Genomic DNA, 18,255 nt, shown 5'->3' with positions numbered 1-18,255 from the left:
TCTGAGATTTGGGTTCCTCTGCTGTGGTGAGAAGGATTGAGCTTGCCTGGAGAGGGTCATCTTTGTTAGCCAACAAAGTAGCTTCACCTTTGAACTACTTCTGAATCTTCTAAAGGACTGCGGAAGTCTATAAAATTGTTAAAACACTCTTTTGAAAAAATTATCTGACACCGGCATGGATTTCCAAGTTGGTTTATGTCAGAATGGTTTAGGTCAATACTTCACAATTAGCCAAAAAAATCACTTAGTGGTACAGTATATGTTTAGACTGAAATGGTACCAGTGCATATTTAAAACTTGCCCTGTCTTCATACAGAACATATTTTTGTGTTCTACTAGTGCAGATTTTTTAAACTTCTATATCTTTATCACAACTGAGTGCATTTTCACACAACTGAGCATGAGGGTCATGACACCCTGTGAAGTTAAAGGCACAGTATGAAAGTTTCACCACTAGAGGCCGCTTATTCAAAACAATAACAAAAGAGAGAGGACAAGGGGTGCGTTTCCCGAAGCCAATGGTCGCAAGTTCCGTCGTCACCAGCACAATTTAACGGAACGTGCGACCATAGTTGGCTAACTATGTTTTTAGTAAATGCACCCCAGGCCTGGGGTATTTTACCTTGCTGTTTTAATTATGCCAGTATGCCACAGTTGGCTGCTGCCTCTTCTTTTGTTTTGTTGTTTATGTCTATTATGATTAAAGTAACATTTAACATTTGCCGGTTCCCGCCTCTTTCCTACCTGAACTTAAACTCTGTACTCTGCTACAGTTACGTTTGTCAGTTACGTAGTTACGTACAGTCACTTAAATTCACATTATTTTTCGTTTTTAATGGAATAGCTGCAAATGCTGAATTAATACTCATACAGGTTGCTTTATTTGACAAATATGATATCATTGGCGGATATTATGTAATTGACAGGCGACGTGATTACACTGGTTAAAATAGCTGATTTCTCTGGATTTAAACATTGTTGGAAACATTTGGTATAATGTAAGTACACACTTCAACAAAATATATAAAACTGTGCTAGTGGTTTTTGGATATTTTAATGCAAAAATCTTACATATCAGGCTTTTAAAAGAAGTTCAACTTTTAAAACCGCATCGTGAGACCTATGCCTCAGTAAAAAGGGTTGAGTGATGCCCCAGTTTTTACATTCTGGTTTTTAAACGCACGTTTAAGAGCCACAATGACATGATTGATTAGGCTGCTATACCAAACATATACACACATGGTGCATCATGGTCTGTGTTTACAAGTTTTACTACTAGTTTTGACAACCTGTTTTAAAGTCTTAATTCAGCAACTTTATGGCTGTTAAATAAACTATGTAACAACTGAAATTACTTACCATTAATTGATAGATACATATATTATTTGTAAGGTAGCTTTAGAGCTAACAAAAAATTTAAACTGGTTGTTGTGCACTTCTAGTGTAGATTCTAATGGGATTAATCTAGCTTTTTGCGATCTAGTTTTGTTTTGTGACTTCATACTTAACACTTTTTACCTCTTATGTCATTGTTTCTGGTTTGAAAACCAGCAAGTTTAAGGGGTTTAAGAGCTATTTTCTCCCTTTTCTTTGTTGGCAACACATGGAACTTGGCCAAATTAGCCATTGGGTTTGGCACCAGCATTGACAGTGTGTCTGTGAAAAAAATCTCTGGATGAGAGAGTACAGCGACCCACAAGTTCCTGCTCTATTAAGCCCTGTCAGGACACTGTAAATAAATGGGACCAGGCCCGGAGTGGGTAATCGGGAGAATCGGGAGAATTCCCGGTGGGCCGCTTCACTTTTGGGCCGGTCGAGGAAATGTGTTTTTTTTTTTTTTTTTTTTTACATTTCAATGTCACGTTAGTTAGCTACACACGTTTCACATTCTGACACCGCAGCGCGCAGCCTCTGCATGGCCTGTACCATGTGAGGGAGTTCTCCCCTCCCCTCCTATAGAGTTGGTTGGGTCCATATTCCGTCTTTTCCAAAACGTTTTCTCAGGTGGGCTACCGCGGCACCGCCGGCGCCTACCGATAGCTGGGCTGGCTCTACCGTAAACGGTACACGTCAGGGAGGATGGATGGGAGGAAGAGGCCAGGAGGTATGGAAGCTTTGTTTCCGCCACAGAATAAAACATTTTAAAAGATAATTGCGACTTTTTATCTCACAATTGCGAGTTTACATCTCGCAATTCTGACTTTATTTCTCAGAATTGCGAGATATAAAGTCAAAATTGCGTGAAATAAAGTCGCAATTGCGTGTTATAAAGTCAGAATTGCGAGATATAAAGTCAAAATTGCGTGAAATAGTCCCAATTGCGTGTTATAAAGTCAGAATGAGAGATATAAAGTCAGAATTGCGTGATATAAAGTCGCAATTGTGTGTTATAAAGTCAGAATTGCGAGATATAAATTCAGAATTGTGTGAAATAAAGTCGCAATTGCTTCTTATAAAGTCAGAATTGCGTGATATAAAGTCGCAATTGCTTCTTATAAAGTCAGAACTGCGTGAAATAGTCGCAATTGCTTATAAAGTCAGAACTGCAAGATATATAGTCAGAATTGTGTGATATAAAGTCGCAATTGTGTGTTATGAAGTCAGAATTGCGAGATATAAAGTCAGAATTGTGTGAAATAAAGTCGCAATTGCTTCTTATAAAGTCAGAATTGCAAGATATAAAGTCAGAACTGCGTGAAATAAAGTTGCAGTTGCTTATAAAGTCAGAACTGCAAGATATAGAGTCAGAATTGTATGAAATAAAGTCGCAATTGCTTATAAAGTCTAAGTGAATTATTATTTAACCTTTACATTATTTGTTATTAATACAAACTACACAATAGTAAGAGCTGAACTGTTGCTTCATTTATCCAATTTAGAAAAAGTGCTATTTAGAATTCCACCATGGAAAAAGTGGGCTGGTCTTGGGCCTGAAACTCCCGGGCTGAAAAGTGGCCCCACTCCGGCCCTGAATGGGACCCTTTTCAATCACGTCTAGTTGACCCCAAAAGAGTCACGAATTGTCTGCAAGGTGCAGGTCGGCATGGGTGATGTCTTGCTACTGTCTGTGCAGTAAGACGTTTGATAAAAGGTGCCCTCTTAATCTGTCTGTACTTATCAGCGCCCACAGTTTAGAGCTCAGGTCACGATGACGGACAAAGCAGCTAAGGGCCACGGGTCTCTTTGATCGGCTGTGCTGCCACATTTCAGACCATTGTTCTTCGCTCATCTCTCCCATTGCCAATCAGACCCCATGTACACACACCTAAATCAATCTGATTACTGTGATAAAGACGTACCCTGCTTTCTTTTCATTTCATTTTCATTTCAAAGGAGTGTTAGTCCAGATCCAGCTCTAAATTATGATTATTATCACTCAGGGAGGCAGGCTGATTCATTTCCAAGAGGGACGACTGCCACAGACCCAGAAACACTTCAGCTGATATGAGGAAGCACAGATCAAAGCGGCGAGTGCAGAACAGGGGGAAGGGGAGTGAGAGAAAGAGAATGGGAGCACAGAAAACAAACAAGCAGGCTGTTCACAGAGAAGATTGCACATAAATTAGCCAGCACTTTTTTTTTCATTCACAGCTCTAATTCGCCAACTTAAGGCCGAAACCTGTGTCGCACTGCATTGTGGGAATGGCCTTTTCTCCTGGAGTAGACTGATTTTATTTGTCAGCTCACTCACTCTTTTAGATGTCATCCCAGACCTTGTTCTAAATCATTGATCAGGCCAGCATCATTCTGCACATGTGCGTCAGAGCATTCCATGGCCTTATATACAGAGCCAAGCCATATGAGAAAAATATGTGTGCCAATTTGAATAATTTCTGTTGTTTAAAATGCAAATCTTCGTGTTGATTTAAACGCATTTATTATATTTCAAGTTACTCACTTTAAAATTATGTAGTTACGAACACACTATATTTTGGTAACACTTTACAATAAGGTTTCATTAGTTAACATTGTTTAACTACATAAGTTAACATGAACTAAGAATGAACAATATGTCTACAGCATTTTAATGTTAATTTTCAACATTTGCTAGTGCATATTTAAAAACAAAAATTGGATTTGTTAACATTAGTTAATAGGCTACACTGTGAACTAACATGAACAAACAATGAACAGCTGTATTTGTAACTAATGTTATCAAAGATTAATAAATACTGTAACAAATGTAAGCCATTGCTCATTGTTAGTTCATGTTAATTAATACATTAATTAATGGTAATAAATGAGACCTTTTTGTGAAGTTTTACCAGTATTTTTTATTTTAATTACATTTTTGGGCACTTAGCAAAACAATAACTATTGGGGAAATAGGGAAACAAATTTATTCTGTTTTTGATTCATTGATTCATAAGAATCAATTGTTTTGGGAATTGGGCTACTCTGTATGTTTTTGATTCACTGACTCATAGTCATTTCCGCATGAATTAGACTACACTGCATTGTTTGTTATTGCGTGCAGCTCATGAAGTGAACTCCACAGAAAGAAGTTTCTTGCCATTATTTCACGGCACATTGCCTTTTCTTATTTCATTACATTCAATACAGACAGCAAACTCATATTCACAACTCAGATAAAACATGATTTCTGTTGTAGTGGCACTGGAGATTCTACTGAAAAACAGTGCACAATACACTGATACCTAAAACCTATAATTTGGTGAATTATTAAAACATTAAATTAAAAATAAAACAGCTATGCATTTTAGTGATTTAATTCAGCAAAAGGGAAAGTGCTGCAGAATTAGACTACAGTTCAAAACTTTGAAGTCATTCAGATTTTTTTATTTAGAAAGAAATTGATCAATAATTAGGCAAGGATGCATTAAAGTAACCAACAGTGAATATACAATCTTTCGATTTAACAAAGAAGCCTGTAAAAAAAAATGTATTATGGTTTCCACTGTTTTCATCGTTGATAATAATAATAATAACTGTTTTTTGAATAGCAAAGCAGCATATTATAATAATTTCTGAAGGATCATGTGACACTGACGACTGGCGTAATGACTGCTGAAAATTCAGCTTCGCCATCACAAGAATAAATTCAATTTTAAAATATATCAAATTGTAATAATATTTCACAACATTAATGTTTTTACTATATTTTCATATCAAATAAAGCAGCATTGGTGAGCATAAGTCTTAACGACCTTGAACTTTTGAAGGGTACATAGCCACAGAAAATAGGCAGATTTTGATATGAAGATTTGATGTTTGATGTCACTGATGTCAAACCAGATTTTTTTTCTTTAAACACAATGTTTATTAATCGAACTTTTCTCCCTCTGTCTTCCTCCAAGATCTCAGTCCAGCCCTGTGCCCAGAGGCTTGTGTGGGATCATGATGCTCAGCAGCTCAGTGGATGTACCCAGCCCAGGAGGGATGAGCGCGGTGGCGGCCCGGAACGTGATCCGCAGTTCCAGCATCAGTGGGGCCATGTACAACTTGGAGAAAAGCCCCAGCAGCACGGGGCCCGATGCCACAGGCCTGGTCGGAAACAAGAAGCGTCGCTCCAGCCTGGGAGCCAAGATGGTGGCCATCGTGGGTCTGTCACAGTGGAGCAAGAGCACACTGCAGCTTAACCAGCAAGGTGGGCAGCTTTGAATACTCCAACTTCCCTGCTGTTCTCTGTCAGATAGTATGTTTGTTGTTTCCTTTGCCTCTGTTTGCTCTCATGTCACAGCCTGAGCAATTTCATGGTATGGTTTGTCATTCCTGCGTAGAGTGTAGTTTTGTTTCTCACTTCATTTCTTTTCTTTCCGCTTTCCTTCACCTCCACTCAACTTACTTTCTTAGCTGACTTTCCAGTTTTCACAAGGTTACCAAGTCTTGTCAGTCTCACAGTCCTCAACAGTTTTTAAGGGTATGCCAAGTGGAATTACTGGCCCTAAACTTTCAGATTTTCTGACTTGAGGATTTTTATAATAAAATAAAATAATTTAGAGAAATTAGATTCATTGCTCTTATTAAACAATAGGCTACTTGATATTGCAAATAGTAAATGATCTAACCATTACAAAAAATGTATACTTAAATGTCCTTCCTATTTTCAGGAAGACGTTACATTCAGGAATAAAGTATAAATAAATAAATATTAAACATATCAAAGCAACTGAACACCACAACAAGCTTCTAAATGCACAAATGGAAAACTTATTGATGGAGGGCTGCTATTTTAACCAGTGCTAGACCAGGATGGCAATAAAAGAACTTGGTCTTCATTCCTACTTTTTATGTTTTTCATACACTTCTAGGCAGTGTGTATAGTGTGTTTGTGTATTTTTAAAAAGTAAGAAAAAAAATCCCTTTCAAATTATTTTCAATTGTAATTTGGGTCACTCTAGCATCCTTAAGGGGCCCATATGCTTTTCATACTCTGCACCCTTCATAACAGTGCCTGCGGTCCTCAATATATCTTTGTGCACATCTCTTCCTATTTTTTTCTTCTCAGTGTTTTTCTCATGTTCTGGTCACCATGACTTCACATGTGCTGGATCAAACTGTTCTTGCACAACTTGTCTCTTTTTATTTCTCTGTGGGAGACTTCTTTCTGTTGTATGTTACCTATTTTATGAATGGTGCAAGATGTTATGTTGGTCTCCTGGTTTTGCTTTCTGCCGCATTTGGTGTGTTTCAACTGACTTGTTAATACTTGTTATGCCCACTTTCATTAACAACATTAGTATAGTGGAGCTTCATTGTGTTCCACAGTGATTTAATCGTAATATAGAATGATACTTGGAAAAAAATCCATGTTTCCTGTGCTTAGTTAGCGTAGGGCTGCACAATTTGGCCAAAATGTTGTGATAATATATCAACATGGCTATGTAATATAATAATCAAAACATAGACAAAGTAGATCGAGTCCATCAACACCCCAAAACTTGCCAGTCCTGTATCTCTTCCTGAGTTTACATTTCATTCAGTAACATTAGGCAGTTTTGATTTATGTGCTGTTGAAACCTTACGGGCATAAGCAATGCTTCCATCTCTTGTTTCTTATTTTTCTTAGTTTTTGGATCCAGAGATTATGTACTCTTTCAGAAGATGCAAAATAGCAGTGTTATCATATAACAGTGAAAACATGGATTGCCAAAATATTCTGTCAATGGCAAGGAAGCGTTATGTCATAAAGGACGGAAAATTCCGTCAATGGCGAGGACAGGAAGTTTCGTCTTTCGGAATTGACTGTGAACAGAAAATTTGGTGTTGCTAAATATAAGGATGCAGATCTGAATGCCAGTTTGAAGTAAGTTTTAGAGGATATTTAGTCCCAGCCTCTGGCGAGACATGCGTCATGAAGAGAATAGACGTCGCTTTGAAGGAGAGGTTAACATTTTTGATTAAAGATTACGAGGGCATATCTTTAAAATTTAAAATAAAAATAATGATGCGCAAGTATAAATCATCTATAATAATCACGGCAACATTCTGAAAAAAGAAAAGGAAAAAGATTTGTCCATTTTGATTTCATGCCGACTTTAAAGCTTCTCTTTCTCGTCTATTTAATTAAATTGCATTCGCACCAAGTCATATCACAGTTTAAGTTTTATTTCAATTAGTGGTGCAACCCTACTAGAAACACCCCGGTAACCATCCAGAATACACTAGCAAGTGCATAGATGCTCTTCAGAACAGTAATGCACCATTCACATTTTCTTCAGAAAGTATATGAATTTAGTCATCAATTTGTTTTAATAGGTGCTGGTATACAGGGAAGCCCTTTCATTTGCTTAGCCTCATCTGGTCTTTGTGTGTGTTTATTTGTGGCTGTATATTAAAGCTGCGTGTTAGTCAGCAGAGCATGTGAAGATCATACCCTGCTCTTAGTCAAGCACTGAACAGGCTAACCTTCCCATCACCCTGTATGACTCACAGATGACTGGATGTGTGGCTGAGTAATACAGCATAACCTTGGCTTCTCCCAGGAATAAACATGCATCTCAATTCTGTTTGGGTTTTTTTTAGAAAAAGAGTGAGTCAAGCTGTGTATTTCACCAACCTAGATTAGAATCTGAGGTTGTTTCTGTTGTCCGCAGCCCACTGCTCTTTCCTTCTTTTTTATACCCTCTTATTTTTCCTATCCTCTGGTGTAATTGTACCCCTGTGGGGTAATTACAGACTCTGTGCCCAGGAGGAATTGTCATGTAACTCACTCTCTCTATAAGGGTCAACAGCAGCCCACAAGTGTTAACACAGTCCAAAAAGTGATAGCTGCAGTGTGTGGCCATGTGAGTGGTCTTGGCAAACAAAGAAGAACCTGTCAGACAAATCAAACTGCCAGTTTGTAATGACTCTTGTAATGAGCACATGGTGCTAAATATATATATATATATATATATATATATATATATATATTTCATCTCTTGCAGGGTTCAGAAAAAAATCAGATTTTAAGAACTGGCTCATTTTCATATTTATGAGTTTAAGTTTGAATTGAACTGGCCATGAACCACAGGATGTTGAATGGGAATTTAAATTGCAATGACGACACAGTCCAATCAAGGGAGGGATTTCATTAGTCCAACACAAGTTTTGTGACAAAACATGCAAAATTACATTACTATTTTTTATTGATGTAATTATGTCTGTTATGTGCTTATGAATAATACATCTTTCACAACTGATTATACATTTTGTACCAAATTCTGGACTGTCAAAACACTTCCTTTACTTTGATATATATTAGACCATTCTGGACAGTGAAGTTGTAATCCACCATGAGCAACAATAGGTTGTTAATGTAAATTGTATTACGTGTAAATGACATTAATATAATTGCATATAATGAAATAAACAGGGTATAAAGTCTACAGTGAAAACATTTGCATTACAAATTATATTATCAGCAAAATACTTTGAGTAAAAAGCTAAACTGAATTTGAGAGTGTCTCAGCATTCGGTTTGTCCCCCTATTGCATTCGAGCCTTGTGAACTTAAGTGAAACTAAAGTTTATGAAAAACATCCTATAGAAATGAACTTATGAGAAAAACGCCAAAAAAAAAAAAAAAAAAAAAAAAATCACATAAAGTGGTAAGAATCTAATGGATATTATTCTTACGTGAACTGGAACAAATTCAGACCATGCAAAGTATTTTACTGTTTTTCTTTTAAAGAAATTGTAGGTGTTCTTACTGATGTTCTACATGTCATTTGGGAAAGACAAACTGTTTAACCAATTATATTTTGCAAGATTAATTTAAATGTTTGGAAAAGGAAAAACTGTTCTCCCAAAAATTCTGTCATCATTTACCTCTTGTCTTTTCAAACCCTAATGACTTTCTTTCTTACGTGGAACATAAAGATATATGTCTCATGGTTTTTTGCCCATACAATAGAAGTCAATGAACACCAAAATGGTTTGGTTACCAACATTCTTCAAAATATCTTCTTCGGCAGTGGTCTGCAGAAGAAAATAAAGTCATGAATGTTTGGAATGATAAGAGGGTGAGTAAATAATGACATTTTGTAGTGAACTGTTCCTTTTAAGGACTTTGTGTCACTATGGACAGATAGGGTTGTTTGGAAAAGTTTTTAAGGTGGGTCAATTCTCATTCTATTTTTCTCTGTTATTCTCTCAGTAGCTTATGTTGGTGTGCTTTATAAAGGATGACCTTTTCAGTGTGCTGTCTTCGCCCAGCAGGGCTGATGAGTCTCAAGGGCTGGGAGTGTTGAAGGTTTGGAGGGGGAGGGGGGCAGTTTGCCTCCAGGGTTCACCTGTCTGGGGCATCAGGGCCAGCACCTCAGCACCCATCTGTCCTTATCCCCTATCCACTTCCACGCACCATAGATTTCAGCCAAGCAATTTAATGCGATACTGTGTTGTAGGTCTTATTCAGCTCTGAGTCAGTGATGCAATAAATCAGGGAGACGAAAGCGAAATTTTGTGATAAAGGAGAATCGAATGGGTGATTGATTGGGAAGACAATAAGATAATATTCCTACTTTGTAAGTGTTTAATTTTTTTCATTTATAGTCGAGTACAGGCCAGGGTCCTGATCTGCAGATGTGATTACCCTTGTGATATAAAAAAGTGCACTTAATTGTATTGAATGTGCACATGTAGTAAATGTCAAATCTTAAAAGTATATTTTTAAAAAATGGTGCTTGCGGATAATATATATTAATTAAATTAAAAGCTACTTATGCACACTTTAATGGCTGTTTCTTAATGCACTTTAAATAATGTTAAGTTTCAATAGAAATTACATTAAAGTATATTTTAGTTTACAATAAATTCATGTCAATACAATCACTTTAACCACATTTCAAAAACATTAGAAGTAATTCTGAATTTAAACATACAGATTTACTTAATTCCTACTTAAGTGGGTCAAATGCACTAATGTTCAGCTAATTGCTTTTAATATAAATGTAATCTAATACAATTTCATTTAATCGCAATTAACATGCATTTAAGAGTCTGAAAACATTATTTTGCTCACACTTAAGTTTTTTTTAAGTATTTCATTGCTGTAATATTACTCGATTACACTTTATTTTAAGGTGTCACTGTTACTGTGTAATTATGTATTTAAAGGGGCTATATGCAACTTTTTCCCCAAAATAAACGTAACAATAGCCTTTTTATTTTACCATTTATGACTCAAACATCTCCTGATGAGCATACTGACACCTTTTCCGCTCACAGTGGGTGCACTTATAAGCCTGTATCCTATTTTTCCTATTTTCTGTCGGGTCGGATTTTTCGCGCGCTGTCTGCGGATGTGACGTCAAGCGCGTTCATGTTAAACGTTTCAGATCACTCTGCCACCACCGCTAGTCAGCAAACAAACTCAGTTTCTCAAACAATATATGTATTTGACTGTTCTTACCTCTGTAAACATAATGTTGACCTCTTTGCAGCAGATAACTTGTGAAGTGTGCACGTACGAGCGCACGCTGCGAGAGCGAGCAGAAAGGAAGAGCAGTTCTGTTTTTTGGCCACAGGTGTCAGTCGCGAGTTTAAATTTCAGAAAATCGCATATAGCCTCTTTAAGTACTGATTGATATTAATTAACAACGTACTTACTAGGGTTAGGATAGGATTAGAATTTGTTTTGAGGGTTAGTTGCATGTAAGTATGCATAATTTACTTTTATTACTATGGTAAGTACATGTAACCTATGTAACAAGGAGACTGTATAAAGCGTTACCTAATACTCTTTTTAGAAGTATAAGCTAAAATCACAGTGCATGAACCAAGATTTGCCATTCCTCACATGTTTGAAAGTGTAGTTGGCTCTGTTAGCACAGCAAGTAGAGATGGATCAGGATGTTCAACTAGTCGTCCAACAAACAAGGCAATTGGTACGTTTATCTAAAAACAAGTAAACTAGTTTAACTAGACAAGTAACTTGTAAGTATATCTCTTTTTTCCTCAATTTCTTTCAGTTTTAGGTTTTAGCATGCTGATAGCACACTGTGCTTTAGCATGTTTGCTAACAGTTAAACAATAAGTGAACTGCTTACAGTATATCCCAGATTTATGCCAGATTAAGTTATTCTACAGCTTATCCTGCTAACCAATTAAGCCAACCTTGAAGAATGTGATCAAGGCTGAATACCTCTTAATAAGCTTTATATTAATCCTCGGCATAGGCGAGTTGATTTGAAATGAAAGCGAGCAGCTTACGTCATTTCCATCTGACATGTATTTGCAAACGGTTCATTTAGACCATATGGGTGAGTTACTGCCATGGTACAACATGGCACCTTCACATTCCAGCAGGACTGAATGGCTCTGGCAGGCAGGCATCAGTGGCAGCCGTTCCATCTCCATGGAGACAGTGAGGCAGCTTCACGCCACTCACCCGGCGCTCGGTTTTTATTAAAGCACATCTGACAACACTTGTTTCAAAATGAGCTGTCAATCTATTTGCTGTGGGGCCTTTGAACTGAGGGTCATGCTAATGAATAGAGTGGACCTATATTTAGATATATCACTGAGAGAAAGAAAAGATCTCACAGATCTCTGCCTTCAGAGTTCACTCTGTCCTAGATAGTTAAGGGATTTTAAATACATGGTTTTCTCCACAGGTCAGTCTGCATGTGTACATGGACCAACACTTAAGATAGAACTCAAGAACGGGTCCTAAAAGAGACAAACAAACTTGACTGTGTCATTCCTTGTGAAAAAAGAGATGTGTTGAATGTGCACTTGTTGTGTACTTCAAATCATAAACATTTATTTAAAAAAAAACTGTACTTGCAGATAATATTCATGCCATAAAAGGTCACTTGAGAGATCCTAGAGTACACTTCCATGACTGTGTTTCTTGATTGTATGCACCTATTATGCAAAATTCACTTTTACATGGTGTTTGAACATACATGTGTGTTGGCAGTGTGTGTACACAACCACCCTATAATGATAAAAATCCACCCAGTGTTTTTAAATCCCCAAGCACCCCTCTCAGAACAACCCATTCTCAGATTCGTGGCAATGTGACGTACTTTTTCACAAGCCCCTCCTATGACTGTTGACTGACACTGCAGTTTTAGCATAGCCCCGCCCTGAGTGAGCTAAACACAGTCCGCCATTGTTTCCACGCCGGAGCAGCTGGAGACAATAGTGATGGAAAGTCTGGTTCTTTTCCGCGAACTGGTTCTTTCGGACAGTTCGTTTCAATGAACCGTTCAAAAAAACGGTTTACCAGTTCTTTTATGTCCTCACGTAATGACATCAATTCCATCATCCCGGCGGATAAAAATACATTCAAATAAAGGCATTTGTAATCATAACTTCAGTTAAGAAATAGTAATCATCGTCATAATCATCTTGCATAAGCTTCTTACATTTACGTTTTGCAAATGAACCCTGTAGAGGCGATGTGCAAACACGGATGTTTTACATGTTTTAAAGATAAATGTGAATAAACTGGTCTCCATCATTTTTTTTTTTTATTAACACTAACTGCCATGGCGGTCATTTTGACCGTTTTGAATTTTATATCTGCAATAACTTTGTTGAAAAAATAAATACAATCCTGCTGGTACCTGACTTTTCCTAAAAGTGTCTGTATTTTCATTTAAAATGTTTTTCATATAAATTACACATAAGGCAAAAAAACTAATTAACATATTTACCTATTTCGGCTATAGACGGTCAAATTGACCGCATTGGATTTCGCGGTATTATTATACATATATCAATGTACACAACAATAAAATGTGGTAGAAAATACACAAAACATATTCCACAACAAATATTTTAAATGTAATGATATTCAGAATAGAACAAGAATGAAAAAATAACTATAAACAAGCCAAAATGAAATAGGCTACTTTCAAGCGAAAGTGAAAGTAAGCGGCGTTGGGCTCACGTAACTCTCTAATTAGAATCAAAATGTTTCAACATTTGCGATGTATTTTGATGGTAAACTATTCTTTATTATAGGCTTTGTACTTCACTCACGTTCCAATATCGACGGAAAAAATCATCCTCTTCACATGCGCAAAATGGTACTAATTGTACTACTGACTAGGCTATATAAACAGAGCAGTGAAATTTTTATATGTTAGGTTGAGTATTTTATTATTATATTTTATTATGGCTATATAATGAACAGGCTGCGATGTCAAGATTGCAATGCTGGAATATGGTGTGTGTGTGTGTGTGTGTGTGTGTGTGTGTGTGTGTGTGTGTGTAAGGCGCGGGCGCGATCGAACAGTGTAAACATGAAAACATAGGCTACTCCGTCATTTTGTTCAGGACATCTACGGATATTATTATTTATAGATGTACAGTATAATTAAACTTGTTTAAATGTACAGTTTGGTGTTGTTTTGTTTTTAAAAGATATCCTAATACAATAAATGCATTAATCTCTCAATTGGGTATTTATCATTAAAGATATAGAGTTTGGAATCTAGCGGTCAAAATGACCGCTTGCGGCAGTTCTAGTAGTTATGGAATTCTGGCACTTCTAGTGTTAAATAAACTTAGATTTCGCCGAATTCTGCCTCTCATTTAAAGGAGCTGTATGTAAGAAATCCATTTAAATTAATCATAAAATGGCCCGGATGTGTCACCAGACATTAAGAAATCATGTTCATTTCAAATACTTATATCACTGACAACAGTAGTATGCTGCCGTGCAAAGGCAAAAGACCGTAACTTCGTTTTTGGTCGAAAATGAGTTATTTATATTTTTGGCACATTCACGACCTTCTTTATCATGTGGATAAGTATCTTGAATAAATTCCGTTTATTTTTCGAGAAAATAATGATTTGTCTTAACAGTAACTTCCAAAAGCCCATGAGAAACCAAGGCAGAACACCGTAACATCAGTTACCGCTCTTTGGCTTTGTTTTGGAACGCTCAAATTACGAGTTACGGTGCTCTTCCTTTGTTTAGCCGCGCGTCAATATGAAGTTACGGTGCCGGTGATTAATCAAATAATGCTACCTACCAGATTGTAAGGTTATCTGCCTTTGTTTTAATGTCCATTAAAATTAAAATTACGGTGTATCCTGTGTACTTTGTACAGCTGCCATCAGTCGCTCTAACTTCTGATGTCCTCAGAGCGGTCAGAACATTTAGTATGGTCTGCTCCATCGACAAACGTGCGATTACGATCGCGAAGGATTATGCAGAGTTGACAGAAAAACGTTACACATTGCCGTATCAGATGAATACAACCATGAATTAAAGCTCGCAAACTAGCTGGCAGAGTGCCAAAACTTCGCCTTCAGCCCCGCCCTAAACGCGGTCGAGTCAACGCTGGACTAATATATCTATGGAGGTATTTTGTCATGTCAAATGTATTAAATATGCCATCAGAATGCAACCAAAGCACAGGATAGCAATAAGTAGATGGCTATAAATAATTGTAAATCATACAAAATAAATGCCATGATCACTAGATTTTATACAGGTGTGTACTATAATGATTTTGTTAATGGTGATCAGCAACTAAATATTGATAATGTGGAAGTTACGGCCTTTTGCCTTGGTATGACCTCTCACTTTTTGCTGACAATACAAAGGCAGAGTACAGTAACTTTAAAATAGTGGTCAAAAGTCAAGTTTGAGCTCAAGATTTTTTTATGTATATAATTTCCATTACTAAAACATCTATTTGCCAAATTTCCAGTGTCCTACCTATAATTAATTAAGCGGGACAACTAAAAATCTTTAAAGTCATTTTTCTCAGTTCCACACTCTAGCGACTTAAGGTCTTTTGCCTTTGTAGGGCAGTATGGCTAGGATATTGTCATTTAAAAAGTGGACTTGCAGCCCTCAACTGATGTTGATGTTGTCATTTTGTGTTTTGGCCTGATGCGCCTCCCTCCACCTATCGACCAATCACGAAGTCAGTAGTGTTTCGGGATCCGGGTTGCCAGCTCTGTTACCTGTTAGGGTATACCTACCCTAATGCCTGGCTCACACTACATGAGTTTTAAAATCCTAACCGATTTTGAAATCTGGTTGAAGCACACACTTAAGGAGAATCTTTGCAGATTTTCTTCCCCCAAATCTTAAACATGCTCACACTACAAGGTTTGAAAATCGCGGTGCACCACACACTACAAAATGTTATTAAGATTATCGTGCCAGGGGAAGCGTCTCACGTGATCTCACGCAGCAGATCTGAAGTGTAAAAACATGGAAACATATGGGATATGCATTGCCATGAGACACACACGCATGCACGCACATACACACGCACAGAGACTTTGAACCTACCGGTACCTACTTTGAGTTAAGAGCTTAGATCGGGCCCAAAAAAATCAAGCCCGACCCCTACCCGAGCCCATGCACGTTGTGTCCGAGCCCGGCCCGGCCCGACACAACACTACACATTAACATAACTGTAATTATGAGCCCGAGCCCGATTTAAACCTGACCATTTTTTTAATACGTGGGCCAGGGGCGGTACGAGATATTTTTTTAACGAGGGGGTGCTAGATATAATAAATACTATTGCAAAAATTGTCCACTTAATATTTAATATTCAATCATTTTTATTGTCACAATTAAAGTAGCCTATTCGTTTTATTAAATTGACCAAGCACAACATTCAGCATTCAATCAAATATTAATTAAAGATTTATTATTATTAGGCTAATAATGTTAACATAATATACTATCGTTATTTCGGCATAATATGTGTGCGTGCAACAAGCTAGATGTGCATTTTTAAATCCGGTGATGCGTGCATTGATTTTGAAATCCACGCGCTTTTTAACGCGCTTTTTAGTTTCGGTTTCATTACTGAACATGTAACGTTTGTGCCTGCTGACCACAGCGTAATACTTATTTATTTAGCAATAAATAAATGGAGATAAAAACGCATATCGAGTTGAGTCATTTAAAATTATCTCAAGGGAAATTCCTTCAGCACGACAGCCCTGCTGTCTTTTTGACAGCACTGACGTAATCACAATCTTGCTCATCCCGATAAATATCAAACATGTTTGATATGATCGGGGCGAGCCCGATTTGTGTGAGAGCAGATCGGGAGGGGCAAGATTCGATCTGTGAACGCCTCACATTACCAGATAATCTGCGCCGAACATCGGAACCGATCGAGGTCCTCGACAAGATTTTTTCTCAGATTCTCGGGAGGGGTAAATCGGGCATAAATCGGCCTAAAACTCCTGTAGTGTGAGCCAGGCATAACTCTAGTCGGATAAAAATGTCTAACGTTACTAAATCAAAAAGACCTCGTTATAATTCAGAAATTCGTCGTGACAAAGTCCGAAATAAAAACAGAATTTGAATTGGAGATGCTTTTGAAAGATGGAGACGGCTGAAAACGGAGAAGAATTTGAACACAGACGCGACGTTGCTAATTTTCTCCTGGACAGGTAAGATTCATTTATGCTTGGCTAACTTGTACTTGATGTCAATGGACATTTCATATATTCATGACAGTCGAACAAAGTTATGCATGTTCGTGCAAAGTAACGTAACATTAGCTCACATGGACGTATTAGCAATGCATTATGGAGCCCGTTTCTCTGTCATTATGCGGAGACGCTGAGGAAAACAACAGAGACAGAATCCTAACTTTACCTCAGAAAAAAAAAGATTCGTCATTCGTTCTTCACGTACAGTATATCGTGGACTTAGTTACTAGGGTTGCCAACTGTCCCGAATTAGGTGGGACGTCCCGTATTTTGGGCCTAATATATTTGTCCCGTGCGTGACCTCCCATGTCCCGTTTTTTGACAAGCTGATCTAACCACTGACTGATACAATAGCAACAGCAGCAGTGCTGACCACGACACTTGAGAATGATCACCGACACCTGTCATCATCCAATCACAGTTTTTTTTTAATCACTGTTTTTAGACAAATCATTGTTTGATTTGCGAACATAATCCTTTGCTGTCTGGTTGCTTCCGCTTCAAGCCGGACTCGTCTCGCGCTAACGGTAATAACCTTTTACTGTCCACGTTTTGATTTCGGCAAAACAATTTTGGCGAATGCAAACAACGTGATTATTGTTCATGCCATGAGTCTAACATCCAGCCACGCAAGAAAACATGTAATCTACCTGAAGGAATAATATGCTCAAAAAACATTTCTGATTATTATTAATGTAAAAAAAAAAAAGCCTTAGAAAGTAAATAGAAAGCTTTTGTAACATTATAAATGTCTTTACTGTCACTTTTGATTAATGTAATGCATCCTTGCTGAATAAAAGTAGGCAAATACTTTCTTTAAATTTTTTTTCCAAAAAAATAATCTCCCAAACTTTTGAACTGTAAGCCTATATAATGTTAAAAAGCTTTCTATTTTAGATAAATGCTGCTATTTTGAATGATGGTTCGTTTGTAATGTGATTTTTTTTATGTATGACTTTTTGTATTTTATGTATGAATTAAATACATAAATAGGTAAAGCAATACAAATGTGTCCATGTCTGATAACCTTTTAAACACATATTTAACTGCAGACACTGAAATGATGTACAGTTTTGAGTGTCCCTCATTTTCCTATAAATAACCACGATTGTCCTGTATTTTCCTTTTCTGAAGTTGGCAACCCTATAAGTTACACATGCTGCAAGTTGACCTGTATGACCATTGAAGCAGCCTACGTTTCTGCTGAATCCTGCAGCTTATCTGGCAACCTCGAGTCAGGGGGGAGGGGGAGGGGATACACCTCTCTACAGTATTTTTAAAGTGATTGCAGTACCAGTTTTGGCCACAATCCTACATACAGCTCCTTTAAGTACATTTTTTCATTTTGTATTCCTATTCTGTCATCCAACAATCACTT

General features: G+C 37.3%; 1 protein-coding gene across 1 annotated transcript in view; it reads left to right on the top strand.

The window, feature by feature from the left end:
* Positions 1-5,358: 5,358 nt before the first annotated feature.
* rims3 (regulating synaptic membrane exocytosis 3) overlaps positions 5,359-18,255 on the top strand; it is a gene marked incomplete at both ends in the record, with an annotated part of 60,060 nt that continues 47,163 nt past the window's right edge. The window contains one exon of the mRNA XM_081376230.1: positions 5,359-5,608. Coding sequence (XP_081232356.1) covers positions 5,359-5,608 — 250 coding nt within the window. The remainder of the gene's footprint in view (positions 5,609-18,255) is intronic.

The sequence above is a fragment of the Scardinius erythrophthalmus genome (genome assembly GCF_964197995.2).
Source record: "Scardinius erythrophthalmus genome assembly, chromosome: 10".
Lineage (NCBI taxonomy): Eukaryota > Metazoa > Chordata > Actinopteri > Cypriniformes > Leuciscidae > Scardinius > Scardinius erythrophthalmus.
Note: the sequence above shows the minus strand (reverse complement) of the source record. Positions and strands in the feature narration are given on the sequence as shown.